General features: G+C 39.9%; 1 protein-coding gene across 1 annotated transcript in view; it reads left to right on the top strand.

The window, feature by feature from the left end:
- Window positions 1-23,508, top strand: part of LOC108787874 (transcription factor 12-like) — a gene marked incomplete at its 3' end in the record, with an annotated part of 99,580 nt that overhangs the window by 48,491 nt on the left and 27,581 nt on the right. Inside the window, exon 5 of the mRNA XM_018557556.1 lies at window positions 10,641-10,743. Within this exon, the coding sequence (XP_018413058.1) occupies window positions 10,641-10,743 (103 nt within the window). The remainder of the gene's footprint in view (window positions 1-10,640; window positions 10,744-23,508) is intronic.

Below are 23,508 nucleotides of genomic sequence, written 5' to 3'. Positions count from 1 at the left end.
TTTTTTTTTTTTTTTAACACCCAAAAGTCGTGTCTTGCAGTATATTTTGTTAAAGCTGTACTCCAGGTAAATGGTTAATTACACAGTTCAAATGGATATATGATTCTGTTACTTGTCAAAGGATGTTATTTTGTCCTTGCAGTCCTGAGGTTTACATAGTCCTGCTAGGCAGTAAGGCCCAGGCTGATGGCCTGACTTTTTTTATGTTGCAGTTAAACAGTACTGCAAGGCCATCTACCTGAACCCTGCCCCCAGCCCGTGATTGGACACTGAAGAAAAAGCAGCAGACTGAAGATCTCATTCCTCTGCTCACTCTGATCCTTCTCCTCCTGTTACCATATTCCTTGTCATCACGTGTGCTACAAAGCATTTGATTGGCTTCTAGTGTGACATCACAAAAGAGGCTGATACTAAATCATTTTCAGCTACTGGCACTACTTGTACTTAAAAATTAGAGATGCAACTATATACCCCTTTTTCAAGACCAAGTACAAGTACTTTCCCTCCAGTACTTGCCGATACCACTTACTGATGTTTTTTTTTTTAAAGATGTGTAACATTTTTTCTAAAACAATGCAGACTAATGATTTTAGGGCAGCTCCTTTTATAATGATAAAGAAGTGTAATTCAAACCATGATTATTCAGTGATGGAGCATGCTAACCAGCAATAGAAATTGGCAACCAGCAATCATGAATTGCTGAGGTTTGTAGTTCTCTATATCCGGGTGCCATTCTTTATTGCATTTGATTAGCACTGTGATATACACCAATAAGAGAAGAACAATAGGGAGCTGCAGTATAAAAGTTTACTTACCTGCTCTCAGGAGGGTATGGCAGGCTCCAGAAGGCCTGCGAGGGTCACTCGGAAGTGCGGTGGTTTGTCTGCAGGCGTTCACCAGGGGGGCATGTGGGGCTCTCCAGGGCTGTACCAGTGCTGCGATCGCATCTCACCGAGGGCTGTATCTGCGGCTCTCCATGGCTGTATTGGCCATAGTCTGGCTGCTGGGCTCATGTTAGCTGTTTTATTACGTTTTTTTTTGTTTGTTTTGTTTTTTATACTTGCCTTTTTTCAAACTATTCAGACCAATCACATCATGCTTCAGGGTCCTTTTGATCTTTCCCTCGTCTCAGGGCTGGGCAGCCAGGAGAGAATCCGTATGTATTGGCTACTTTTAGGGATGCACTGGTACTGTTTTTACGGTATCGAGTAAGAGTACCAATATTTTTTCGGTACTCGTTGATACTGAATAAAGATATCAGCATTCCGAGCCGTGGGCACGGCTCAACAGGAAGCCGGTGTTCTATCAAAAGAGCACCGGCTTTACTCTCCCTCGCGACACTGCAGAGGCAGCCTGGCTTCCTGACTAATCAGGTAGCCAGGCTGCTTTGCAGTGTAGCTAAGCAGCGTGAAGCCAGCTTTCTAGCCAATCCGAAAACTGGGAGGCAGGTTACTATGCTTCCTGATTGGCCAGGAAGCCGGCTTCATGTTGCCTAACAACACTGCAACCAAGCAGGAAGGCTGGCGGCACGTCATGATCCGCCTGCTGGCTTCCTGATTGGCTTGGAAGCCGGCTCAATGCTTCCTCGTGGCCCTGCCGGTCAGAGGGAATCGCCATCTGACCAGAAGTTCCGGTATCTAATGCGGCTTGGGACGGCTCTGGCATGGTCGGCAGCAGGACAGTGCAGGGATGACCGACGTAGTGGCAGTAGTCTGTTCAAGATGACAACAAACCGCTAAATCAATGACGCCTATCTATTAGGTACCATGTACCTTCAACGAGCTGCTCGCCAAAGAATACTCACCAGTTGCACTTCACTCCAACATTTCATCTATTCATTTAATAGATTGCTTCCTAAATGATTTTCTCCAAATTCACTTTCCTGAAGAAATGCTTGAGGTGTGATACGCGTTGTGAACCACTCCAACAATTAAGAGGCTGCAATTGATGTCAAAGTCATGTGGGACAAGTTATCTGTAATTGGTTATTGCATGTAGTTCCCTTTCTTTGGAGTGTTATTTGGAGATTGTACATACAATCTTTTGGAAGTCTTTACTATATCAATCATGTTTGATGCAATCTTATGGGGGTATGGTTTTATCTGTGATTTTTTTTTTTTTTTGTTAACACATTTTGATAAAAATAAAAGTTTGTTTTTATACAAACATTTTCTGTAATTTATGTTCGGCTATGTCAGTAGACACCTGAAAAGCCCCATTTAATTCCAATCCTTTTTTATATGCTACAATATGGGTGTGGTGCCATTCCTCTCAGATTTATATGCTAATCTTTTTCAGACTTCTCATTTTAATTATTCTCTTTGGCAATGTATGTTCTTTAACCACTTGCTGACCGGAGCAATTTATCATGTGTGCACAAATGTAAGAAAATCTGAATTTTTGGCTAGAAAACAGCTTAAAACCCCCAACAATTATATATTTTTTGAAAGCAGAGGCCCTGTAGAATAAAAAGATGCTGGTTGCAATTTTTTATGCGGCACGGTATTAGGGACTTTAGGAAAAAAAAAAAGTTGTATTTTTTTTATGTTAAATTTTTACAAACTTATTTTTTTACATCCAATGTCATTGCTAACACATAGGGAGCTAAGAAACCCCATATGTAGTAGCAAACAGGATGTGACAGGTCCTCTTTATGGAGACATCAGCGGTCTTTCAGACCCCTAATGCCACCTAGGAACCAGATGGAAGCTGATGAAGCAGAGATCTGCTTCAACAGCCTCTCCTCCTGGCTCTAGGAGCCGGAGAATGTGCCCAGTGACACTGGAAGTGATGTAATACACATAATTTCCAGGTCCAGCGATCGGCAGAGAGATCAGTGGCTAGAAGCCTGCTGATCTCCCTCCCATCCATCAGGAGAGACTGGGGAAGCTGGCGGGGGTGGGGGGTTCACAGCGCCGCACCTTACAAGCCAGATCACTTGTATAGAAACAGCAATCGCATGCTGTTTAAAACTGCAGCCGTGTTCTTGGTATAACCACTTGAAGCAGGTGACGTGTATTTACATGAGCCTGCATGAAGTGGTTAAGAAGCAGGACAAAGGTATATAGGGTTTTTAATGTGTTGAGTTAGCAGAGGTTTTTATTGTCTGCTTAATTTTGTAGTGTAGCTCTGAGTGAAGTTTATAGCCATAGTTTAGAATTCACTGTGTCTATTGTTCATTTTTAGATGCAGTATTTAGAACAGCTACTCGTGTTAAAATGTCTCTGGTGTCATGTAGTTGTTCTGTTTGATTTTGATGTGGTTATCTTAACATGCAGCTCTTATTGGCTCTGGCATTATGTAGTTTGTACCAAAACCATCTGCAGATGTGTTTATTAAGGTCCAATCTAAATACACAATTTCTCTTGTGTTAATGCTTGGTAACAGACCACCCAAGGGTAGCAGTTTTCTTGTGTCAAAATATACAACTTGATTAGGACATTGGCATGAGTAAAATTTGATGGAGCATTACTTTGAATTTGCAATTACGGGGTTCTTGACTACATAAGACTCTTGTCTGGCACATTGTTGGCTGCTGCATTTTTTTATTCTCAAATTGTTGAAATACTAAGTACTCTTTGACTACAACTAGAAAAAGGATGAGAAATGCACAACCACTGGCGTTTTAACTGGGGGCTACAGAATGTATATAACAAAAAAAACGAAAATTATCCCACAGGTGGCTGTACAGCTAAATTGCAAATATCTTGTTTAGAGAAATAAGCATATGCATGTGTTTTTTAAAAATTTTTAAACACTAAAATCATTTGATATTTGCTTTGCAACAGTGCAGTTATCTATGGAGTAAGTAAGACTTCTCCAAAGTGTAGAGAAGAAAGTTCTTAAAAATACATTCAAGTACCTTTAACTATGAACATAAATATATATTAGTTGTGCATCACTGGGCTGTAGATCCTCAAATCATCTCTGAATTGGTGCTGACACTCTCCTTCCTTCTGGAGGGGATTACTTTTCTTCCCCATGGTCCCTGAGTGTGCCATCGTTCCAAGCTCGCTCCCGGGATAGAATAAAATCTCATGTTAAGTTTACTAATTTGTATTGAAATTATCGTCCATCACGGACCAACATCTTTTGTAGAAGTTAAAGGCCCCCAAACATTATATATTTTTCGGAGAGCAGAGATCCTGGAAAATATAAAGGTAGCAGTTGCAATTTTTTTTCACACCATTCGTTTACAACTGTTTATCAAACCAAAATCTTTCGTTAAAAAAAAAAAGTTGCAGTTGTGTCATTTAAATGAATACCAAGCATGTCAAGCCTTAAAATTCTGTGTGCGCGTAAACTTCAGAACCCAAAAGCAACATTTTATAATCCTTCATAGATCATCAGTTTAGCGTTAACCCTGAGTAATGTCGCTCGAATTGTTCTTACTCCATTGTGCTCTGTGATTATTTAAGGTATGACTGAATGGGTTTTGTATGTAGGCACACCCGAAACATGCATTTAGGTATGTGGGCCCGGGGATCTTAACCTTCTTTTTTTTTTTTTTTTTTCTTCAGCTTTAAACATTTTTTTTAGGTGACAGGTTCTCTTTAAAGAACAAATGATTTAGAGACTGGGTACATGCTATAGTTGTGACTGGTGACATGCTAAAAAAGACAGTGAGGGACTGCGGGAATTTTACTTAAGGCTAAAGCCTCATGCACACGGTGATAAAAGCTGCGGCTGGGGATTCCTGCATCAAGTACCTGCGGAAAGAAATCCCGGGTGTGTCCATACAGATCTATGTACCGCTATGCCCATTCAAGTGACTGCATCTGCCTGCGGCTGTCCACATGTAAGCACATGGAATGATTACCTGGGGATCTAAAATTTGGATTTCCAGTCGCTTTCAATCTTAATGCAAACGTATATATGGGCAGTAAAATGTTTACATGCAATGCCATTTGAACATTACTAAAACAAACTTTAATGAACTCAACAGTGTTATCCCTTATTGGCCAAAACTGCATAAAATGTTTTCTGACTTCTGTGCTTGAAGTGGAAAAGGTTGCATGAATTTCTCTTGTAGATGGCAAAAGCATAAGGAGATTACTTCCGATCTGAGGGTGGTATTAAGTCACTTGGCGTGGGAGTTTTGATCTGGCTTCTTTCTTGGAATCCTGCTGTCCTGGATGTCTCATTCAGCCAGCCTGAGTCTGTTATACTACTAGAACACTGACAACATTTGTCAGACTTGCACACTCCTTGTTCAGCAATCCCCATTGTCTAATGAAGCACTAGTTCTGCTTTAAGTCCAAAATTGTAGTAATTCCCTTATGTTTTTGTACATTTCTTGATAGATTAGTAAGGCTTAAGAATCTTTGATGTATGTCATAAGGTTTGTAAAGGCAAAGGCTAGAAAGAAATAACTTAATTTTCAAGAGTAATAAGATTACAGGGATGATGGTGATTTCAGAGATATTTTCCCTAGATGCATTTTGTTAGATGAACCAACTGTAACAACATGAATTGCTTGAAATTCTCAGGATTGGAGTAGTATGGTGAAACGGAGAAAAATGTTTCCTAGTAAAGCCATGTAACATAAACTGTGCATGAGTGACTAGCACCTGTGCTTGTGTATTGCTAGTAAAAATGCTCTTCACGTTTTATGTCCTCCTGCGACCATGCTGCTTTTCTGGTAAAGTAGCATTTATATACGGTTGAAGCGTTAATGTGTGCTTCTAGCACTCAACAATTATTGCTTATCACAGGTTGCAGCATACAATAGATATTTGACTGTGATGTATAAATGCATTGCAATTAATCAACACCACAGAGAATGGTCCCAACACTCTGTGACTTTGCTTTCCTGATAGCCAATGTGCTCTAATAGAGCAAAAATACTCTCTGTGTGTAAATGTGCGCTAAAACCCAGTAACGTATATAGTATACATGTGGTACCATGCATTTTGTATAGCACCCCAGCGTGCACATGCAAAACGAAAAACTAAATAGTTACAGTACGCCACAACGAATGTGAATGTGCTATGTGTTGCCTAAAAGCTGTGTGGGTGTATTTTTTTTTTCCTGTGTTGAAGCTGGGAAATTGCTCATTTACAGTATTTTAACACACATGGATGGTTGCAAATAGTTCCTCAGTATTTTTTTTCCTTCACATATACTGGTGCTGCACAGATATTAACGCTACCAAGTAGGTGCAATTTGGTATTCCTGCATCAGGAACTTGCAATTTCCTGCATAGGTTTAGGAATAATTTGCTATCTATGGACGCATAATCAATGCGTCCAGGGTTAGTGATTGATTCCTGATGTTAGTGATTGATTGATGCAATTGTATCACTAAGGCTGGGCACACACCTTACAACCATCGCAAGACTTTTGTCTTGCGATGGTTGTAAGGTACTTCAAAAAACGTACGATCTGCCTATCTTGCATAGGCAGATCGTACTTGCGATGATCGCAAGCCACGCCCCCTGAGGGGTGGGCTTCCGATGACCGCAATGCCGAACGGGCAGTGTGCGCTTGCGCACACCGGCCATCCTGCTTTTATCTCACGAACATGCTACACACCAGCCGAACATCGTACGATGCTCGACGGGTTTTGAAACATGTTCGTAAGTTTAAAGTCGTGAGACCTTACAGTAGTAGAGGTCGCACGGCTTCCACACACCTTATGATAATCGTACGATCGCGGGATTTCCCACGATTATCTTACGATTATCGTAAGGTGTGTGGGGACCTTTACTGCTGATGAAGGAATACCAAATCCCAGCTACTTGGTAGGTGTGAATGTAGACTTAAAGTGATAATAAAGTCAAAAGGATTTTAAGCTATTTCTAATGATGATAAAATCACTTACAATGAATACTGTTCCTTGATGTTTAAAAGTTTGTTTCCTGCAGAATCAACTGGTCCCCTGAGCACTGGTCGTGGCTTCCTTTTTAGGGTGGCTTCCTTTCTCAAGCAGAGTGCTATGCAGTCACCCTTGTGTGTGCTAGTAAGCTGTGTGTGTGTCTCCACAAACACACAGGATAAGTAGAAAGGTTCTTGTCGCACTCTTTACCGGAGATCCCATGTAATGGGAAGGGTGCTCGTAATGACTGTGGATGGCACCGCTGTTTGCATAAGATAAATGTGAAAGATGTCACCAGCACACCGAAGATCCTTTTGGAATCACCAAATGCTTATTTTATTTTATCAGAATGACAACTTGTTCAATAAAATAAGCATTTGGTGATTCCAAAAGGATCTTCGGTGTGCTGGTGACATCTTTCACATTTATCTTCCACAAACACACAGACACAGCAAATCAAGCTACTTCATTCTCCCCTGGCCTCCCTCATTCCCTCTCTAAGCTAGTAGATGAACAGTTTCTGGAGTCTGCACTGTCCTTTGTGATTTTATACTGGACAGGAAGTTCAGGGAAGCTGAGAGGTTTGGAAGCAGCTGTTTAGAAACATGATGATTGTAAGTGTTTGACTAACAATGTAAAGCAATGCTTTGCTGGGCAATGTGTTTTTGTTTGATCTGGATTCATTATTGAATAAAGGTTTGAGAATGTAATACTAAAGCGTCTATGTTGATATGCTTTTGTTTGCGTCCAGAACTGCTTCTTTCTGTGGGGTGGGGAAGCTAGAAGCAAGTCCAATCCAACTTAGGAGGAGGTCAAATGCAGGTTGGATGTGCCTTCCAGTAAATTCTGATTAATTCCAGAAGTGTCTCTTATTGATGTCAAAAGCAAGCTTGTAGACTCCATCCAAAGCCTGGTGCACTCACTCCTGCCTTCCAGCCACTAGATGACACTTGATTTCTTAGCTGATTTTTTTTTTTTTTTAATGTTCCAACAGACACTTTACAAACATTCATATATGCATCAGGTGATCATGCATATTTGCAGAAGGCAGGGGGCATGTATACCCACCCTCACTGCGTGCGGGGGTAGGGGGCATGCATGCCCTCCCTAACTGGGTGTGGGGGCAGAAGCTTGCAGTCAGTCAAGGAAAATCTATTCCCTAGACTTTTATCAGTCTGCTCTAAGTATGATTAGTTCTAAAACTGCTTCTTTGCTCCCAACTATAGAAATCCCTGTTGTCCCTGTTGTCATGTTCTGGAATATAGTAGAAAGATAATGCAAATGTAATAACTTTGATGCAGGCAACAATCTTTGCTTTTCTCATACTTAAACAGTTGGTGTAAACTCTGTTAACCTTGGCTGGAAATCATTTAGTTTCCTTTGCAGCTGCTGCTCTAGGCTGCCTTTTTGATATGCGAAGCTGCAGCATTGGCTACCAGAGGAGATCTTTTGCGTTCATGATCAAGTTGTAAATGTCATAGTAATTCTGTTTTCATGTCCATCACTCATCTGTTCCATTTTATAGCTTGTAAAAAGGACTGCAGATGAGTCTGAGACATTTCATACCCACAATAATACCTTGTAGAAGCAGCAGGAGCCGTTACAGACCGTGTAGCTATGTGGTTGGTTATTTTGTAGCCTGTGGATACACTGCCTGTAGGTTGGTTGCACTGCGATTCCAGCCAGAATAGATATATCCATCTGAATGTTCTCAAGAATCTTGGCCTATGGGCTGAAAAGTGATAAATGTTTAGCGGTGGGGTTTATGGCTGCTGCATGCTAGTTATGAATGTTAAATGATGTAAAACTCCCCTCCCTTCCATCTAACTGACAGATGTCTAAATATTGTTTGTCCATAAACAACCCATTGAATTGTACATACCCTTTACAAAGGTGGTGTCAGGTGCATATTAACATATCTGCACTTGAGCACCAGTGTCTTTTGAGATGGTATTTCTCTGTCCTTAAAACCACGGTAGTAAATTCGGCTCTAACTGTCCAAATGTGACGATACACTTCTTTTTTTTATATGCAGTACTTACATCAGTGTGCTGTATGGTTAAACTCAATCTCTTGATAAACCAAATTACAAAAACTAAAAGCAGTAGAAGGTAGACGATGGCATATGCTGCCAGGCTATATATCTTGCTGTTTCCTGGAATCCACTTATGAGTGTGTCCCATTCAACAATGCTCTACCCAGTATGTTAGCACCCTAGCAGCATACAGTCATATACTGGACATCTGCTTTCAGCTACATGCTGCCTTTTTAGTTTTTTATTTTTATTTTTCTTTTGGTTTCACTTAAAGAAGCATGTGAGTAATCAAAAGAAAACGCTACTAGAGAGAAGTTTTCTTTTGCAGCAGCTTGTCTGACAGCCAGGCAACTGGCATTTTCAGGCTGATGGCAGTGTCAGCCTCCATATGTTTCTGATCTTTTAAGTTTTAGCTTTAACAAATTGCTAGCAAGCTTTTTAACAGGTTTGAGTAGTGCTGAAGCTTGCTAACAGCGCGTTGAAGCCTGTTGCCAGCTTGCTTGACATCAACATTTTCACTTTAATCTGTGTTTTATATCCCCATACTAAAGGTACTTGAAAAGTCTCAAGAAAACTGCTTAAAGGAGAACTATGGGGTCAGTGTTTTTCCCCATAGTTCTCCTTAGGGTAACAGGAGGACACAAACTAGCGTCCTCCCGTTACCCTAAGCTCAGTGTACCGCGAGCTACAGCTCGCGGTATACTGAGACGCCAAAGCGGATCCCGACATCGACGTCGAGATCCGCCCAGCTGCATGAGTGACAGCTAGCTCTGCCTATCTAGAGGCAGAGCCAGCTGTTCCCGCCCCCTCCCCCGTCTGTTCCGCCAGTCAGCGCTGGCAGATCGGAGCGGGGAGAGGGGAATCCAGCCGAGAGGTATGTGTTCGCTCACCTCCCGATCTACTAAGCCGACCTGTGACAGTCTCATTGTCACAGGTCGGCTAGAACTATGAGGTGAGTGGAAATCACTCATCTCGTAGTTCTCCTTTAAAGCCCATTGAGAGCTTTGCAATAGTTTGCTGTCTACGTTGTTCTTATAGAAGCTGACATAAACCTTATTATAATTTTCCTTTTTTTCCCTTGCTTTTGGGGGAATTTTTAGAGATGCATTGCTTTTGGCTTATCTATACAAGTTGATTAAACCTTGGTTAAAGGAGCAGTATACTCTTCCCAATACTGGTGTGGGACACTGCAGCTGTCACATGCTGACTCTATACTGAGACATGATCGATCATATAACTGCTGATCGCTCAGCTCATGGCAGTGACTGTCACTTACCGCTCTGTGTATGGATTCCCCCTCCTCTCTCCGTTCCTCCAGTGCTTACTGGAGAGACAGAAAGGGGGTGCACAGCTGGTTCTGGCTCTGGAGAGGCATAGCCAGCTGTCAGGCAGTGGGGTGGATCCTGATAATATTTTAAGGATCTTTCCTGGCTACAGTGTGGCTTTGAACTGTCAGCAGATAGCAGGCTGTTGCCAGTTATATGCTGACTTTGGGTCCTAGGGGTTCATTAAAAAATGTAGTCCCATGACCCAAAGAAAAATAAAAGCAAATAAGTTCTGGCTTTACTTCATAAAATTGAGGGTTTTTAAAAAATATTTCTACACAGTGTATTTACAAAAACAATTGTGTGTGTGTGTGTATATGATCTTAATGGCCTCCAAGGCTAAAAGCTAACTTTATCATGACAGTGGCCAATTACAACTCTATACATGAATTAGTAGTGTCATTACACTCAATTAACAGGCTGCCACATAATCTGCTTAATGCTCTGTTCTCTTTTTTTCCCTAGGGTTTTGCGGACAGCCCTCATTACAGTGAGCACTTGAATGACAGTCGATTAGGGCCCCATGAAGGATTGTCCCCGACACCTTTCATGAACTCAAATTTGATGGGTAAGTAGGTAATGCTTTGGAGCAACCCCTCAAAGCCGCTTTCCGTGGGAGACAGTTTGATCCCTTTGTGTCTGCATGTTGCACACGCATCAGGGCATGGGATATTTTCATTTTTTTTTGTCCTTTTACAATAGATCACTTTTTATATTACTATGGCTGTAGGTTTTTTTTGAGTAAATGGAGATGTACAGAAGTGTTTTTTAATTTTTTTAATTTGTATTGATGCAGTAATTGTCATTTAACATCCTTCCCTTCTGCTTATAGATACAAATATCCCTATTGAAATTAATTTAGTGTGCAGTGCCTGGAAATGCTTGTGTTCTATAAAATAATGTTTACAGTGAAATGTTTGAATGTTTCGGCTTTTGTACCATGTATGTGTTGCATACATTCTATCTGGTCTTGGTGGTTAGACCTTCCTTTGGCTCTGTATATGGCGCTTGTGTGGTTGTGATTCTTAAGAGCTGCTTGGAGTTCTACACTACACCAATAGTATTAAAGTAAACCAATTGCTTTGTCCTGCATTGGCAAAACAACGGTTGCCTTCGATTTCTGCCTAGCTTCATAATTGTGTCATTCTTCTGATGTCATCAGGTTTATGCTAACTGGTAGAGAAATTAAACCAAAGTCAAGGGATTTCACCTTGCCTTCTGTGAAACCTGCTATAGTTTGTTTTCCTTTTTTAAAGTGTTTTGCAAGAGCTTTAGAAATAAGTCTGAGCCCAACTGTTGCCATTTATCTCCTAGAGCTTCACTTCAAATTATACTGCAAGGTGAAAAACAAGGGTTCTCAAACTCATTTTTTAAAATCAATATTTCTTTATTAAACATTTTTCAATATACAGTACAGAAAGAAGAATGAAGGAATTATGCATATAAGAAACTGCAGTACAAGAATATTACAAAACAGATCAAATTAATACATCTTATTCATAACTTGAATAGCAGGAAAACATACATCATCAAAATATGGAACTATGATGTTATTGTTCAGGAGCCATTGCAAGGAATCTAAAAGACTAGGTATAGGAAGTAGAGCGAACCAAACTGATTTTAGGAAGATGTAGAATCTGTCACCCTTAGGCCTGGTTCACACTTATTGTGGGTCACACTATTGTCACAGCTGAATAAGCGCAACAAAATGCTTCAAAAAAAAAAAAAATCCCATTCATCCCTATGGCCCCTGTTCACACCCGAGCAAAACGCTTGTCGCTGGAAAAAGTACATGGCCTTCATTTTGGCAGATTACAGCTCGTTTGTCCCCATAGACTCAATAGGAAACGCGCGTTGCAATTATTTTTGCGTTTTGCCTATTTACATCAATGTGTCAATGTGTCACAATTTGCTCTTAAAAATGTGCAACCTAACACATGCTTTTAAAACGTGCGCAAAAACGGGCAGCAAAAAGGTATAAATCGAGGCTTAATCCTATTTTCACTACCTAGTGAGCTCCCTGACCTGTATAATAGTGAGCATGTATAATGTTTTAGATTTCACAAGCAGCATTCTTACTCCTGGTCAGTGCTGCACTAATGAGAAAAATATAGTCCTTACAAATGAATGCTTAAACACTAGTCCGCAATGGCAACTCTTATTTTTCTGTGTTTGCTGGATTCTTTAGTAAAACTTCATTGACATGATCAGTATGCTTATTTGCTGCCGTTTAACATGGACATCAGTACTTTGCAATTTTAATATAAACTGTTCTCGTCTTTATTCATATTGTAAGCTTATTGTATTGTTTTCTGTGTGACCTATTTTGCTGTCTCTGTATTGTCCCTTTAAGACGCAGCCATGGTAATCTAAATGGATTAGCTAAATCCAAATCCTGGTGGTCTGCAATTTCTTTTGGAAATCTTCCTGCTTTGTATATGTTTTTGTTAATCTTTTTTTCAAGACATTGGTGTCTACCAAGGTAACGTCATGGAGATTGCTGACATTTCAGTCACTAATACACAGCAAACCTTATTTATAGTAGGTTATCTTTGCATTTATATAGAGTTAACCTATTTTGCAGTGCTTTGGACTAAGAGGCTTCTGTTTTCTAGATATTAAGTCGCTTGTTACATATTTTTAAAAGTGACATTTTCTTCAACACAATATGCTTACATACTATATGTCACTACCGATTTTACTCACTGGACAAACACAAATAGCTTGCTATAGCTTCATCTGTATAGATTTATTTTGCATATTGCTTTAGCTCGAAAAACCATTGTACATTTCAGCTTGATCTGCAGTATATTTAAACAGGATCCCTAAAACTTCATAATAACCTTAACATGTTGTTGTAATCTCAAAAGTTTATTTTCAATCATTTTAAATTCAATCATTTTTAATATACAGATTGCATTAAAGTAATATCTGGTTACCCTGCCATGAAGGTCTTTCTGTTTCAAGGATGAAAACTGTCCCTGTCTTCCGGTTTTGCTCATGCACTGTTCCATTGCCATGGCATGGTCCTCTGTCACTTTTAGGAAACTGGAGGCCATGCATGTAGACAGAAAGTGGTTGTGGGAGTTAAGTAGCAGTGAGATGCAACCAACAATGCAAAAAAGGTGTACATCAAATATTTTATGTCTATGGTGGTTTGCAAAAGAGTTGTTTGGGAAAATACTTTTGTTGTTTTTTCTCCTTTTGAAAGTCTAGTCTAATGATTGTTTAATTGGTGGTCGTGATATCTGGATTGAGGAAGAAAACTAGAGTACCCATACTAAACCCATACAAATATGAGAGAATAATTGAAAAAAAATTAGCATTTCTAATGTAAGATGAGCAGATCTCAGTACTGAAAGACAAGTGTGCAACCAGATATATGATAACTAAGCATTTTCATTTGTATATTTAACAGACCAAAAGGAAACAAAAAGTTAATTGTTTGGGTTTACATTCACTTTAGCCACTTACTGTCCAGAGCAATTTCTTATATTTGCGCATACGATAAAATCTGAATTTTGGCTAGAAAACGCCTTAAAACCCCAACAATGATATATTTTCTGAAAGGAGAGGCACTGTAGAATAAAAATATGCTAGTTGCAATTTTTTATGTCGCACGGGATTTGCGCAAATGTTAAGCAAACCAGTATTTTTAGAATAATATAAACTAAAATTAAGTTTAGTGCACAGAAACAGAGTATAATACCCAATTTTTGGGTAAAATATGGGATCACGTCGGCTAAATAGATGCCAAACATGTCGAGACTTAAAATTGCGTGCGCCCGTGAAACCGCAAAAAACTACAATACCCAACATTTCCCATCGGTGTCGCTTTAAAAGCTTTTACTGCTTCTCAGTTTTAGTGTTAACAGAGATTTATGGCCCTAGAATAATTGCTCTTGTCAACTGGGGACCCAGCTTCTTATCCTGGCTCTAAGAGCTGGAGAATGTGCACAGCGATGCCGGAAGTGATGTAATACACATCACTTCCATGTCCAGTGATCGGAGGAGAGATCAGCAGCTAGAATCCTGCTATGTGACAGGAGATCAAAGGGAGTTCAGTACACGAACTCCCTTTGATCTCCTCTCAGTCCCCGAATGCAGGAAGTGATGTATATTACATCACTTCCTGCATTCAGTGTCACTCTCCAGCTAGAGAAGCTGATGAAGCCGATCTCTGCTTCATCAGCTTCTCTGGAGGTCCCTAGGTGACATTAGGGGTCTTCGAGACCCCTGATGTCTCCATAAAGAGGACCTGTCATGTAAATTGGCTATCCCATAGGGGGCTTCTTAGCCCCCCATGTAATAGCAATAAAGTTGTATGTAAAAAAAAAAAAAGTAATACAAAAATGAAAGATTGATAAAAAAAATAAAGAAGCATAACATTTATTTTTTTAAACATTTTTTTTCTATGTCCGCGCCCCCGACATACACACGCATTTATGCGTCAGGTGCGCCTACGTGCCGCACATGTTGCATATCACCGCAAACAGAGTGAGAGCAATACATTTAGAGCCATTAAGGTCGGGTTCACACCTGGGCGTTTTACAGCGCTGATCGACGCCCTGCAAGTGAAATCCCATTTATTTCTTATGGATTGTTCTCACTTGGGCATATTTCAGCGTGTCGGAACGTGCTGAAAAACGCCCTATGCCCAAAGAAGTACAGGAGCTTCTTTGGGGCGTATTTCCGCGCGTATCCATTAGGATACAGCCGGATAGCCCTCTTAAACGAGCGTTTGACACGCGTTTTGTGGACTGCAAATCGTGGTTAAAACATGCACCGCAAAACGCGCGTCATACACGCATATTTTGAACGCCTAGGTGGGAACCCAGCCTAAAGGAGAACTATGAGGTGAGTGCTTTTCACTCACCTCATAGTTCTAGCCGACCTGTGACAGGCTCAGTAGATCGGGAGGTGAGTGAGTGTTCGCTCACTTCTCGATCCTGTCACGGCACAGAGCCGTGACAGGGGAGGGGCTGGATTCCCCCCTCCCCGCTCCGATCTGCCAGCGCTGACTGGCGGAACTGATGGGGGAGGAGGCAGGCACAGCTGGCTCTGCCTCTAGAGGTACATCTGGCTCTGCCTGTCACTCACGCAGCTGGGCGGATCCAGACATAATTGTCGGGATCCGCTTCAGCTGCGGCGTCTCAGTATACTGCGAGCTGCAGTTCGCGGTATACTGAGCTTAGGGTGACGGGAGGACGCTAATTTTGTGTCCTGTCGTTACCCTAAGGAAAACCTATGGGGAAAAGCCCTAACCCCATAGTTCTCCTTGTATCAGTAATCACTGATAACACTAAACTGATGAACAGAAAAAGCGTTTTAATCGTCGCCTATGGGCGTTTTTTGCGATTTTTGCGGGCGCACGCAATTTTAAGGCTAGACATGTTTGGTGTCTATTTACCCGACGTGACCCTGACTTTTATTTTTTACTAAAAATATGGGTAAGAATAAATGTTTTATAACATAACGTAGGGAAACTTTTTTTTTTTTTACATTTTATGGTACTTTTTAAAATTTATATAGTAAAAAAAAATACCCCCGTGGTGATTATATACCTCCAAAAGAAAGCTCTATCCGTCACCAAACTTTTTAAACATAAATTGTCATGCTGACTGGTGAAATTTTTGACTGACTGGTGAGACACTATCAAATTTTTCAAGCCCTGCGCATTACCGTGTGTTGAAAAAGGTAGTGCATGAACGCAAAACACCTGCCACATTGTAAGGCAAGGTAGGTGCATTGCACGGTACCATGCCTTTATCACATGGGCTTGGTGTGACTGGGCCTTGAATGAGATAAGTAGACAGATGAATGAATAAGGTGGTAGAATCCAAGAAAATTGCAAACATAGAAAAAAAACTGCCTACAATTAGATTTTTTTTGCTGTCTCTCTCCTTTGAAGATACTGACATACTTCTGTTTTAGGATGGTACAAGTTGGCTACATTTTTGGTGATGGAACAAACAAAAAAGCAAAAAGCTGATTTTTTTTCATTTCCGGAGAAACTGTATTCTGGAAGCTGTGCACCCCCCTCCAAAAAAGCAGGCAGACGGCAAAAGACTAGTTACCAGAATTACTGTGGACTCCTCACAGCTGATCTTTTCCCCTTTACTGACTTGCCATGACTTGTTCTGCTTTGTCATTTGTGGAGGTGGCAAATTTGGTAGAGGCAGGGCTTTGCTTGCTCACGTCAGAGCCTCCACCAGTAGTGATCTGGTCAATAGAAGGACCGATACACCGTTAATGTCCTTGATTTAGTACTACTGTCAATGAGGACCAGATGCAAAAGTATGAGGATACCTTATATTTATATGTACATTAAAATAGTAATTTGACCTTCATAGACTTTAGCTTATGTTTGATGTTAACAATGTCACTGCGTTTGTCTCTGCTAAATTTATGTAAGCATTTGTAGGAATTGAATGCGTTAACAAGTGCAGACTTCGCCCTCATATTTCACTACTGCTGTTAGCACTTAAAAGAATCATTACTAAAACAGGAGGAATTATACGTCAAGAGGATGTTGTTATTTTGAGTATTATGCTCAGCCATAAGCGTATTTGCCTGAAGAGATAGTGGATTATAAAGTGTCACTGTCTTTCATGATGGAGCTCTTAAACACTTTAATGATCTTGTACATACCAGAAGAGAGCGAAAATTCTAACAAGGGTTGATAATGATTCAATAATGAACAATTTGCCACAGAAAGATGCATTTCCATATTCATTTAGTTATTTTTAAAGTGTGCTGTGCATGCAGCAAAGCTATTATGTAGCTCGTCTCTCGTGTTTCCAACTAATGAATTCCAGAATGATCCTGTTGATTCAGAGGCATAGAGATAGGGACTTTGCTTTTAGCCAAGATGAAAAACGTGCAATCCGCTGGAACACGGGTAAGCAATTAGCATCAAACAGATTATTAGAAGGACATCTATAACAGTCCTTTTGAGTTTTGACCATAGCTGTGATTTTCTTTAAGTGGCACTATTTAGAGTTCACATTCTTTTTCTTTTTGTAGATTAATTATGATGCCTTTAAATTTAATAGATATTCCCATACGTTGCAAGTTGATTTCATTCCTCTGAGCATTTATGATCTCACTAAGCAATCATTAGAAGTGGATGTGCATGAGACTTATAACCAGCATATGTGTTAGATTTATTGTCTCAGCATGTCCTGCAAAGCCTGTAAACGAATAAAATGTATGACACATTATTGATATTAAACTACTAGAGTGAACTTTTTCAGCATCAGACAGTTATACTAATTTCCATAGCCATAGATTTAAAGCGATTTTGCCATTTAAAATTACCCTGATTATATCAATGGATGCCAGCAATTTGCTAATTGTTCTTAGGGGGTAGTGTTTTTTTTACTTTTGAGAAGAACTATTGATTTTAGAGAGAAATGCAGGCCTTAGAAGTATCAGTCTACTGCATAATCATGCATGCTTTGTCCAATCAAGAAGCGTGCTTGTTAATGAAACAAGCATTTCAAGTTAAAAAATAATGCATAGACACCATCCTGACATACAGTGAGTGGACAGATTATTATGACCACCTGACGTTTGTAGGCAAATTAGCTATAATTGGCTATAATTTTGCGCTGAAGTTGCTAGAGGGCCAGACAATTATAAATAGGGAAGCAGGTTGTTTACCACGACAGTAGAAGTGATTTTTTTTCTGAAGATATGGGTAAACAACGCGATTTTAACAGCCATGGAGCGAGTATCAGCAAAACTGCAGAATTCGTTAAATGTTCAAGCGCAGCTGTTAAAATGTTTAAAGACTGGACTGTCAGCCGAAAATCTGGGTCTGAACGTGCAAATTGTGGCCGTCAGTGACTAGTCAATGTTAGGGCAGAACAGAGAGTGGCAAGACTGGTATAAGACAACAGAAGGGCAACAGTGCAGTGTCGGATTCCTCGCATCACCTTTCAACATCTCGCGGAGTCACGAGGCGGCCCAACGAAGTAATCTCGTGGCCCAACCAAGTAATGATGGGGTGGTCATAATAATCTGGCCACTCAGTGTATAATGTCTGTCTATCTGGTTTACATTTTTTCATGTTTGGTAAAATGTAACAATCAGGAAAACCAATGACAGTGTCATATAAGTCAATATTGCTTTATATGTGTTGTATAACATACATACACAGAAGTAAACATACTTTGATTACGCTGTAGGGACAGTTTCTCATCTCATAGTTAATTTTTCCATTTGGGATATGATTAATGTTTGCCGAGTTATGTTAGATGATTATTCTTTTATTTAATGGCTTTACAGACCATAAACGGTATTCTCAGAAACAATATTCCGGTGTGCAGAGGAGACGGTGGGATCAGTTTGTTTATCTCTTATTTTACTTTTAGGCCTGGTTCACACCTAGGAATTTTTGAGCAGTTTGAAAAGCGCTTTTAACTGCCCAACACAATAAATCCCATGATTTTCAATGGCCCTGGTTCACACCCAAGCAGAAAAACATTTCATGAGTGTTTTTTGCGTGTTTATAGGCACGTTCTTCCATTGCCCACAATGGTTTATGAGCTGCTAATCAAAACGCGCGTCTTCATGTAAGCGCGTTAAAAAGCGCATACAAATTGCACAAATAGCGCAAATAACCACATGCTGTTAACGCGCATATAAATGTGCAAAAACGCTGCCACCAAGGTGTGAGCCGAGCCTCAAAAAAAACTAGTCATTTTTTTTTATTGTAAATTTACCTTTGTTTAGTAGTAAGTTTAAAGTGCTTGACATTTTATTTCCCTTTTGGTAGCCATACTCCAGAACATATATATGATATGGCCTTGTTTAGTCTTCTAACCAAAGCACATACATGGTTATTTTGGATGGCTTAATTCAAAATAAAGTTTTCACATTGTAGTGCAGAAATATTTTTGGGGGGTCTGAAACTGGCATTATAGTATTTTTGTGCCAAAAGGACTCCTTTTGTAGAAGCAATCAGTTTACAAAGTTTTGCCATGCTTTTAATTTAGGAATTGAATGCAGAAATCAGAAGCCATAGCTCTTGTGTACATGGTACTCAGTTTTATTTGCTGTACCCTCTCTAGAGGTAATCAAGTTTGAAGTACCCATCGTTCTAAAGACTGGCAGAATTCTCTTATAATCGTTGGGTCCATCGGAAGCGATTGCTGATTTTTCACACACTTTTTCCCCCTCCTTTTATTACTGTAACTTAATAATGCTATTGTATGTGTATGGCTTACATGTGCTTCTGTTCAAAGCATGAGGGTATCTGATCTTATACCTCATGTTGTCATTTACATTGCGTGTTACTGAAGGTAAAGAATGCTAGATGAGATCCTGCTCAACTAAGGGCTGCTCCTACCATGTCTGATGAGCTGCATCTTTTACACCACATGTATGGTGTGACCAGGGACATAGAAAAAAATCATTTTTTTTTATGTGCCCTGTTTACACCATACATATGCAGTAGTGTGCAGAAAAACGCAGCTCAACGGACATGATGTGAATAATACTGTTATTGACTTAATTGCTAAATTCGCCCCATGTAGATGAGCCTTTGGAAAGTCAATGCATGGATTTAAAAAAATCACACATGCATCATCTTGTAATCAAACACCAGTTGTTGTTGGGTTTTTACATTTTATTTATTTTTTGCTTGTTTTTAATTGTTAAACACTTTTTAGGTTCTAGTGGGTTTTTCCATGTTCTAGTTAACAGCTGCATAACAAGGAATAGCCATGATTTCCTTCTGATGAGGAATGTGGTAGATAGTGTTTGCGGGTCACAGGTGCCTGCCTTGATAATCTTTTTATCGCTTTGTGCTGTTGCTGGCATCTAGTGCAGCTGTTCAGAAAAGCCATCTCAGTAGGCCATCTTCCTGCCCTCAACACTATGAGGATACAGTGTGTTGTCAGGTGAAACCAGAACGACTGAGGGAGCAGGTGTGCATTACTTTATCATCTTTAAATGTATAAAATTGAATGAAAGCAAATATTTGTTTCTTTTTCTACTATCTTGTAATTACATGCTTTCATAAACCTCAATATGCAAACTCTAAGGTGCTAAGAACTGAACAATTTAACAATTGCAACACAGTTTAAATTCCTAAAAGTGTCTCTTTAAAATGTGTCATGAACCTCTGGTTCACAACAGGACAGTGCTTGTTACCGTAAAACAATCATTGCTGGCTTAGCTTGCTGGCCTTGCTCAGGTGTACACATAATTGGGGTTATTTTAAACTCCTGGGCCCACTGAGAATTAGCGGGAAAATATCTACTTTTATAGTAAATTGTTGGTTAAAGCAGATATAAAAACAACCTACTGGGAAATGTCCTTTTGCTGAATTCTTGCTGGCTAATGGCTATCTTGTAGCCATTCCTTTTATCCTAGTTTGTCAGGGGTGCGGATTTCCTATCGCCCGACATCCGGGATGGTGGGGTTTTTTTTCTCTATATTTAGCCCTGCTGCGGGCAAGCAGGTAGAAATGTAGAGTAGGGGAGCCTGTGCTCATTTTGTACATGGCGCCCAGCCTGCTTGTCCATTCTCCCCCGCCGCCGCCCCTGTGTAATAGCAATAACATCGTAATTGAAAAAGTGATAAAATAAAAAAATAAAATAAAAATGTAAATAAAGTAATAAAGAAAAAAAATAAGATATCATTGGCTTTTACGTGCTGCTGCCCCCATTTCCCTGTGTGTGCATGTTAGAGAGAGCTACTACCCGGCTCCCACAATATGTCAATGTGCATTAAAGGGCAGGTTCGCTTTCCTAAGTAATTAGGTAAAATAGAATTACCCGCTCAAATCTGCAATTTCGGAATTCTTTTGACAAGGAACTTCTAGAATGTAATAGTTGGTCACAATGTAGCCTTTATAAAACATGGACCAGTTTTCTTTGCAACCAAATAGTGCACTTTTGCCATTACCTGGTTGCTTTCTAAGAACATTCCTTATTCAAATCGTGCCTTAGGTGAGGTGACATTTCATATACCTGATGTAAAGTACTCAGAGCAATAACTGTGGAGTCTACAAACTTCCTTCAGACTTGTACATATTTTTATTTTTGAAATGTCAGATAACTTTAATGCTTTTTTAAAATGTGTATATTTTATGGTCACCAAATGTCCTATTGCTGCATTAAGCAGAATATCTTATGATTAATTATAACTGATTAGTGGTAGTAGGGTATGGGGTCATCCATATAAAATCTTTTATCCTGTGCATAGGAGGCATGCAGCTATGAAAGAAGAGAACACAGACAGGCCGGATTTTTATCTTTCTTCCCTTTTTATTTTTTGCTAGTAATTTAACTGTCCCCAAGGCAGTTGCTTAGCGACCTGCAAAGTAATTAAAACGTTTGTTATTGCAAACAGATTATGCTTAAGGAAGAAATAACAATGGATGTGACTGGCTCTTTTTATTTAATCTGCTTTGGTAATATTTGTTCCCTCTTCCTTTGAGAAAATAAACCCAATGTATATTGGTCCTAAAATAAGTTTTTTTTATACTTTTCAGTTGAAATTTAGAACTAATTTGACAAAGATGAAAGTGACTGTTTTGATCACTTAAGCGTGCTTCAACTCAACATGAGCAACATCAAATGTATCCATAGAACTTCTGCACTGTACATACGTTTTTGTTCTGTCTTTCACTTGTGCTACATCACTTGTTATATATTTTCCCAGGGATGGGTTTTAATTTTGTGTAAAATGTTGAAAACCAAAGGTACCTAGAGCTGTCCTTGGCCAACACTTTAAAAGCCGCTATAGGTCATCAGTTTAGAGTTAAAGTGACATTAAAGGGTTATTAAACCCTCCCCTTTTTTGCATATATCTACTGCTAGCATGCAGTAAACATATGCAAAAACATTTAAAAAGAAAATGTTCCCGGCAATACCTAACATAGTTCAACCACTGTTTACATACAAGTGCGCACCCTACACATTCGTTTGGAGCAATGGGGTTGCTTTTAATTTTAATTAAAGTTTATTTTATTGTATTTTATATTTTAACACTTTTTTTTTCTTTTTTTTAATTTAATTGCTATCAAAAGGTGACTCGCATGAATTGGTGTCATGTAGACGTTAAGTGGTTAAAGGGACCCTGTTATGAAAAAGATTGAAAGCCACTTTCCCTGTAAATGCTTACCTTTCCCACTGCCCACACCACTAAACACCACTCTGAGAATTTTTGTGTTGCAAATTGTAACTTTTCATGACAAGGTCACATAAGTCAGTCTTTTTGTTGTTGAGGATTTTGTAGCTGTATTCAGAGAGCAACCTATAGTCTCAGTCCAATAGAAGAATATTATGCAGATATAATCTATTAAGGTGGCAAGGATCTTCAGAGTTGCCATGGTGACATTTTGGCTCAGCCCTATATACAATGTATATACATGTCACAGGTTTGTGAGCTATTGCTATTTAATATAAATATGTGCCAAGTTTATTGGAGTAATTGGGGGGCGGGGCAGGGGATTGGTTAATCTTGTGAATGTTTTAGCTAATTTGTTCATTAATTATAGCTGGATCTTTTTATTTTTTACTTATGTCAGTCCCCCCGCATTAATAATATGAACAGTCTAGCTCTTAGTAAATGCCTTGCTTCTAACCCACGTTTTCGAGCTGGGGGTATCATTTTGAAGGAACGCATTATGTAGTAGAATGAACACTTCACTAAAGCAACACAAGGTTCATTTACACATGAATAATCAATCATGAAGAGTTTTGGAAATAGGGATGGCATGATTCACAATATTGTTGGCTCAGAACGATGGAGCTAATGATAATCCTCATCTTCCCTTCAGAGATTGTTAGTTGTCAAAATATGCACAAAAATATTTGCTAACACTCTCACTGTAGGTGTCCAGCTGTTAAAAGTCTACAGCCATATCTTGGGAGATTATGTTGGAAAAGAAAAGCAAATGCTCAAGCAGTCAGCGCCATTAGGGAAAAGTGAGTTTGTTTCTGGTTTTGTAGGTTTATGTGCATACTGCCAGCCGTGTATTTACCTTTGCTGCTGCCCTAGGCAAGGCAGCAACGCCGCCCCCCCGGACTTACCGGCCGATTCATGGACAGCATTGCGCCTCACCCCCCCCCGCACAGCCCACCTGAGAATCCGCACAGCCCACCTGAGACTCCACACAGCCCACCTAAGAGTGACCCTGCAGAGCCCACCATAGACCCCGCAGAGCTCACCTGAGACCCTGCACAGCCCACCATAGACCCCACAGTGCCCACCTGAGATTCTGCCAAGCCCACCGTAGACCCCACACATACCAGAGACCCTGCACAGCCCACCTGAGACTCTACACAGCCCACCTGAGAGTGACTCTGCAGAGCCC

The sequence above is a fragment of the Nanorana parkeri genome, unplaced genomic scaffold (assembly GCF_000935625.1).
Source record: "Nanorana parkeri isolate BGI_ZX_2015 unplaced genomic scaffold, ASM93562v1 scaffold290, whole genome shotgun sequence".
Classification (NCBI taxonomy): Eukaryota; Metazoa; Chordata; class Amphibia; order Anura; family Dicroglossidae; genus Nanorana; species Nanorana parkeri.
The sequence above is the reverse complement of the archived record's forward strand: the minus strand, read 5'-3'. Positions and strand labels throughout refer to the sequence as shown.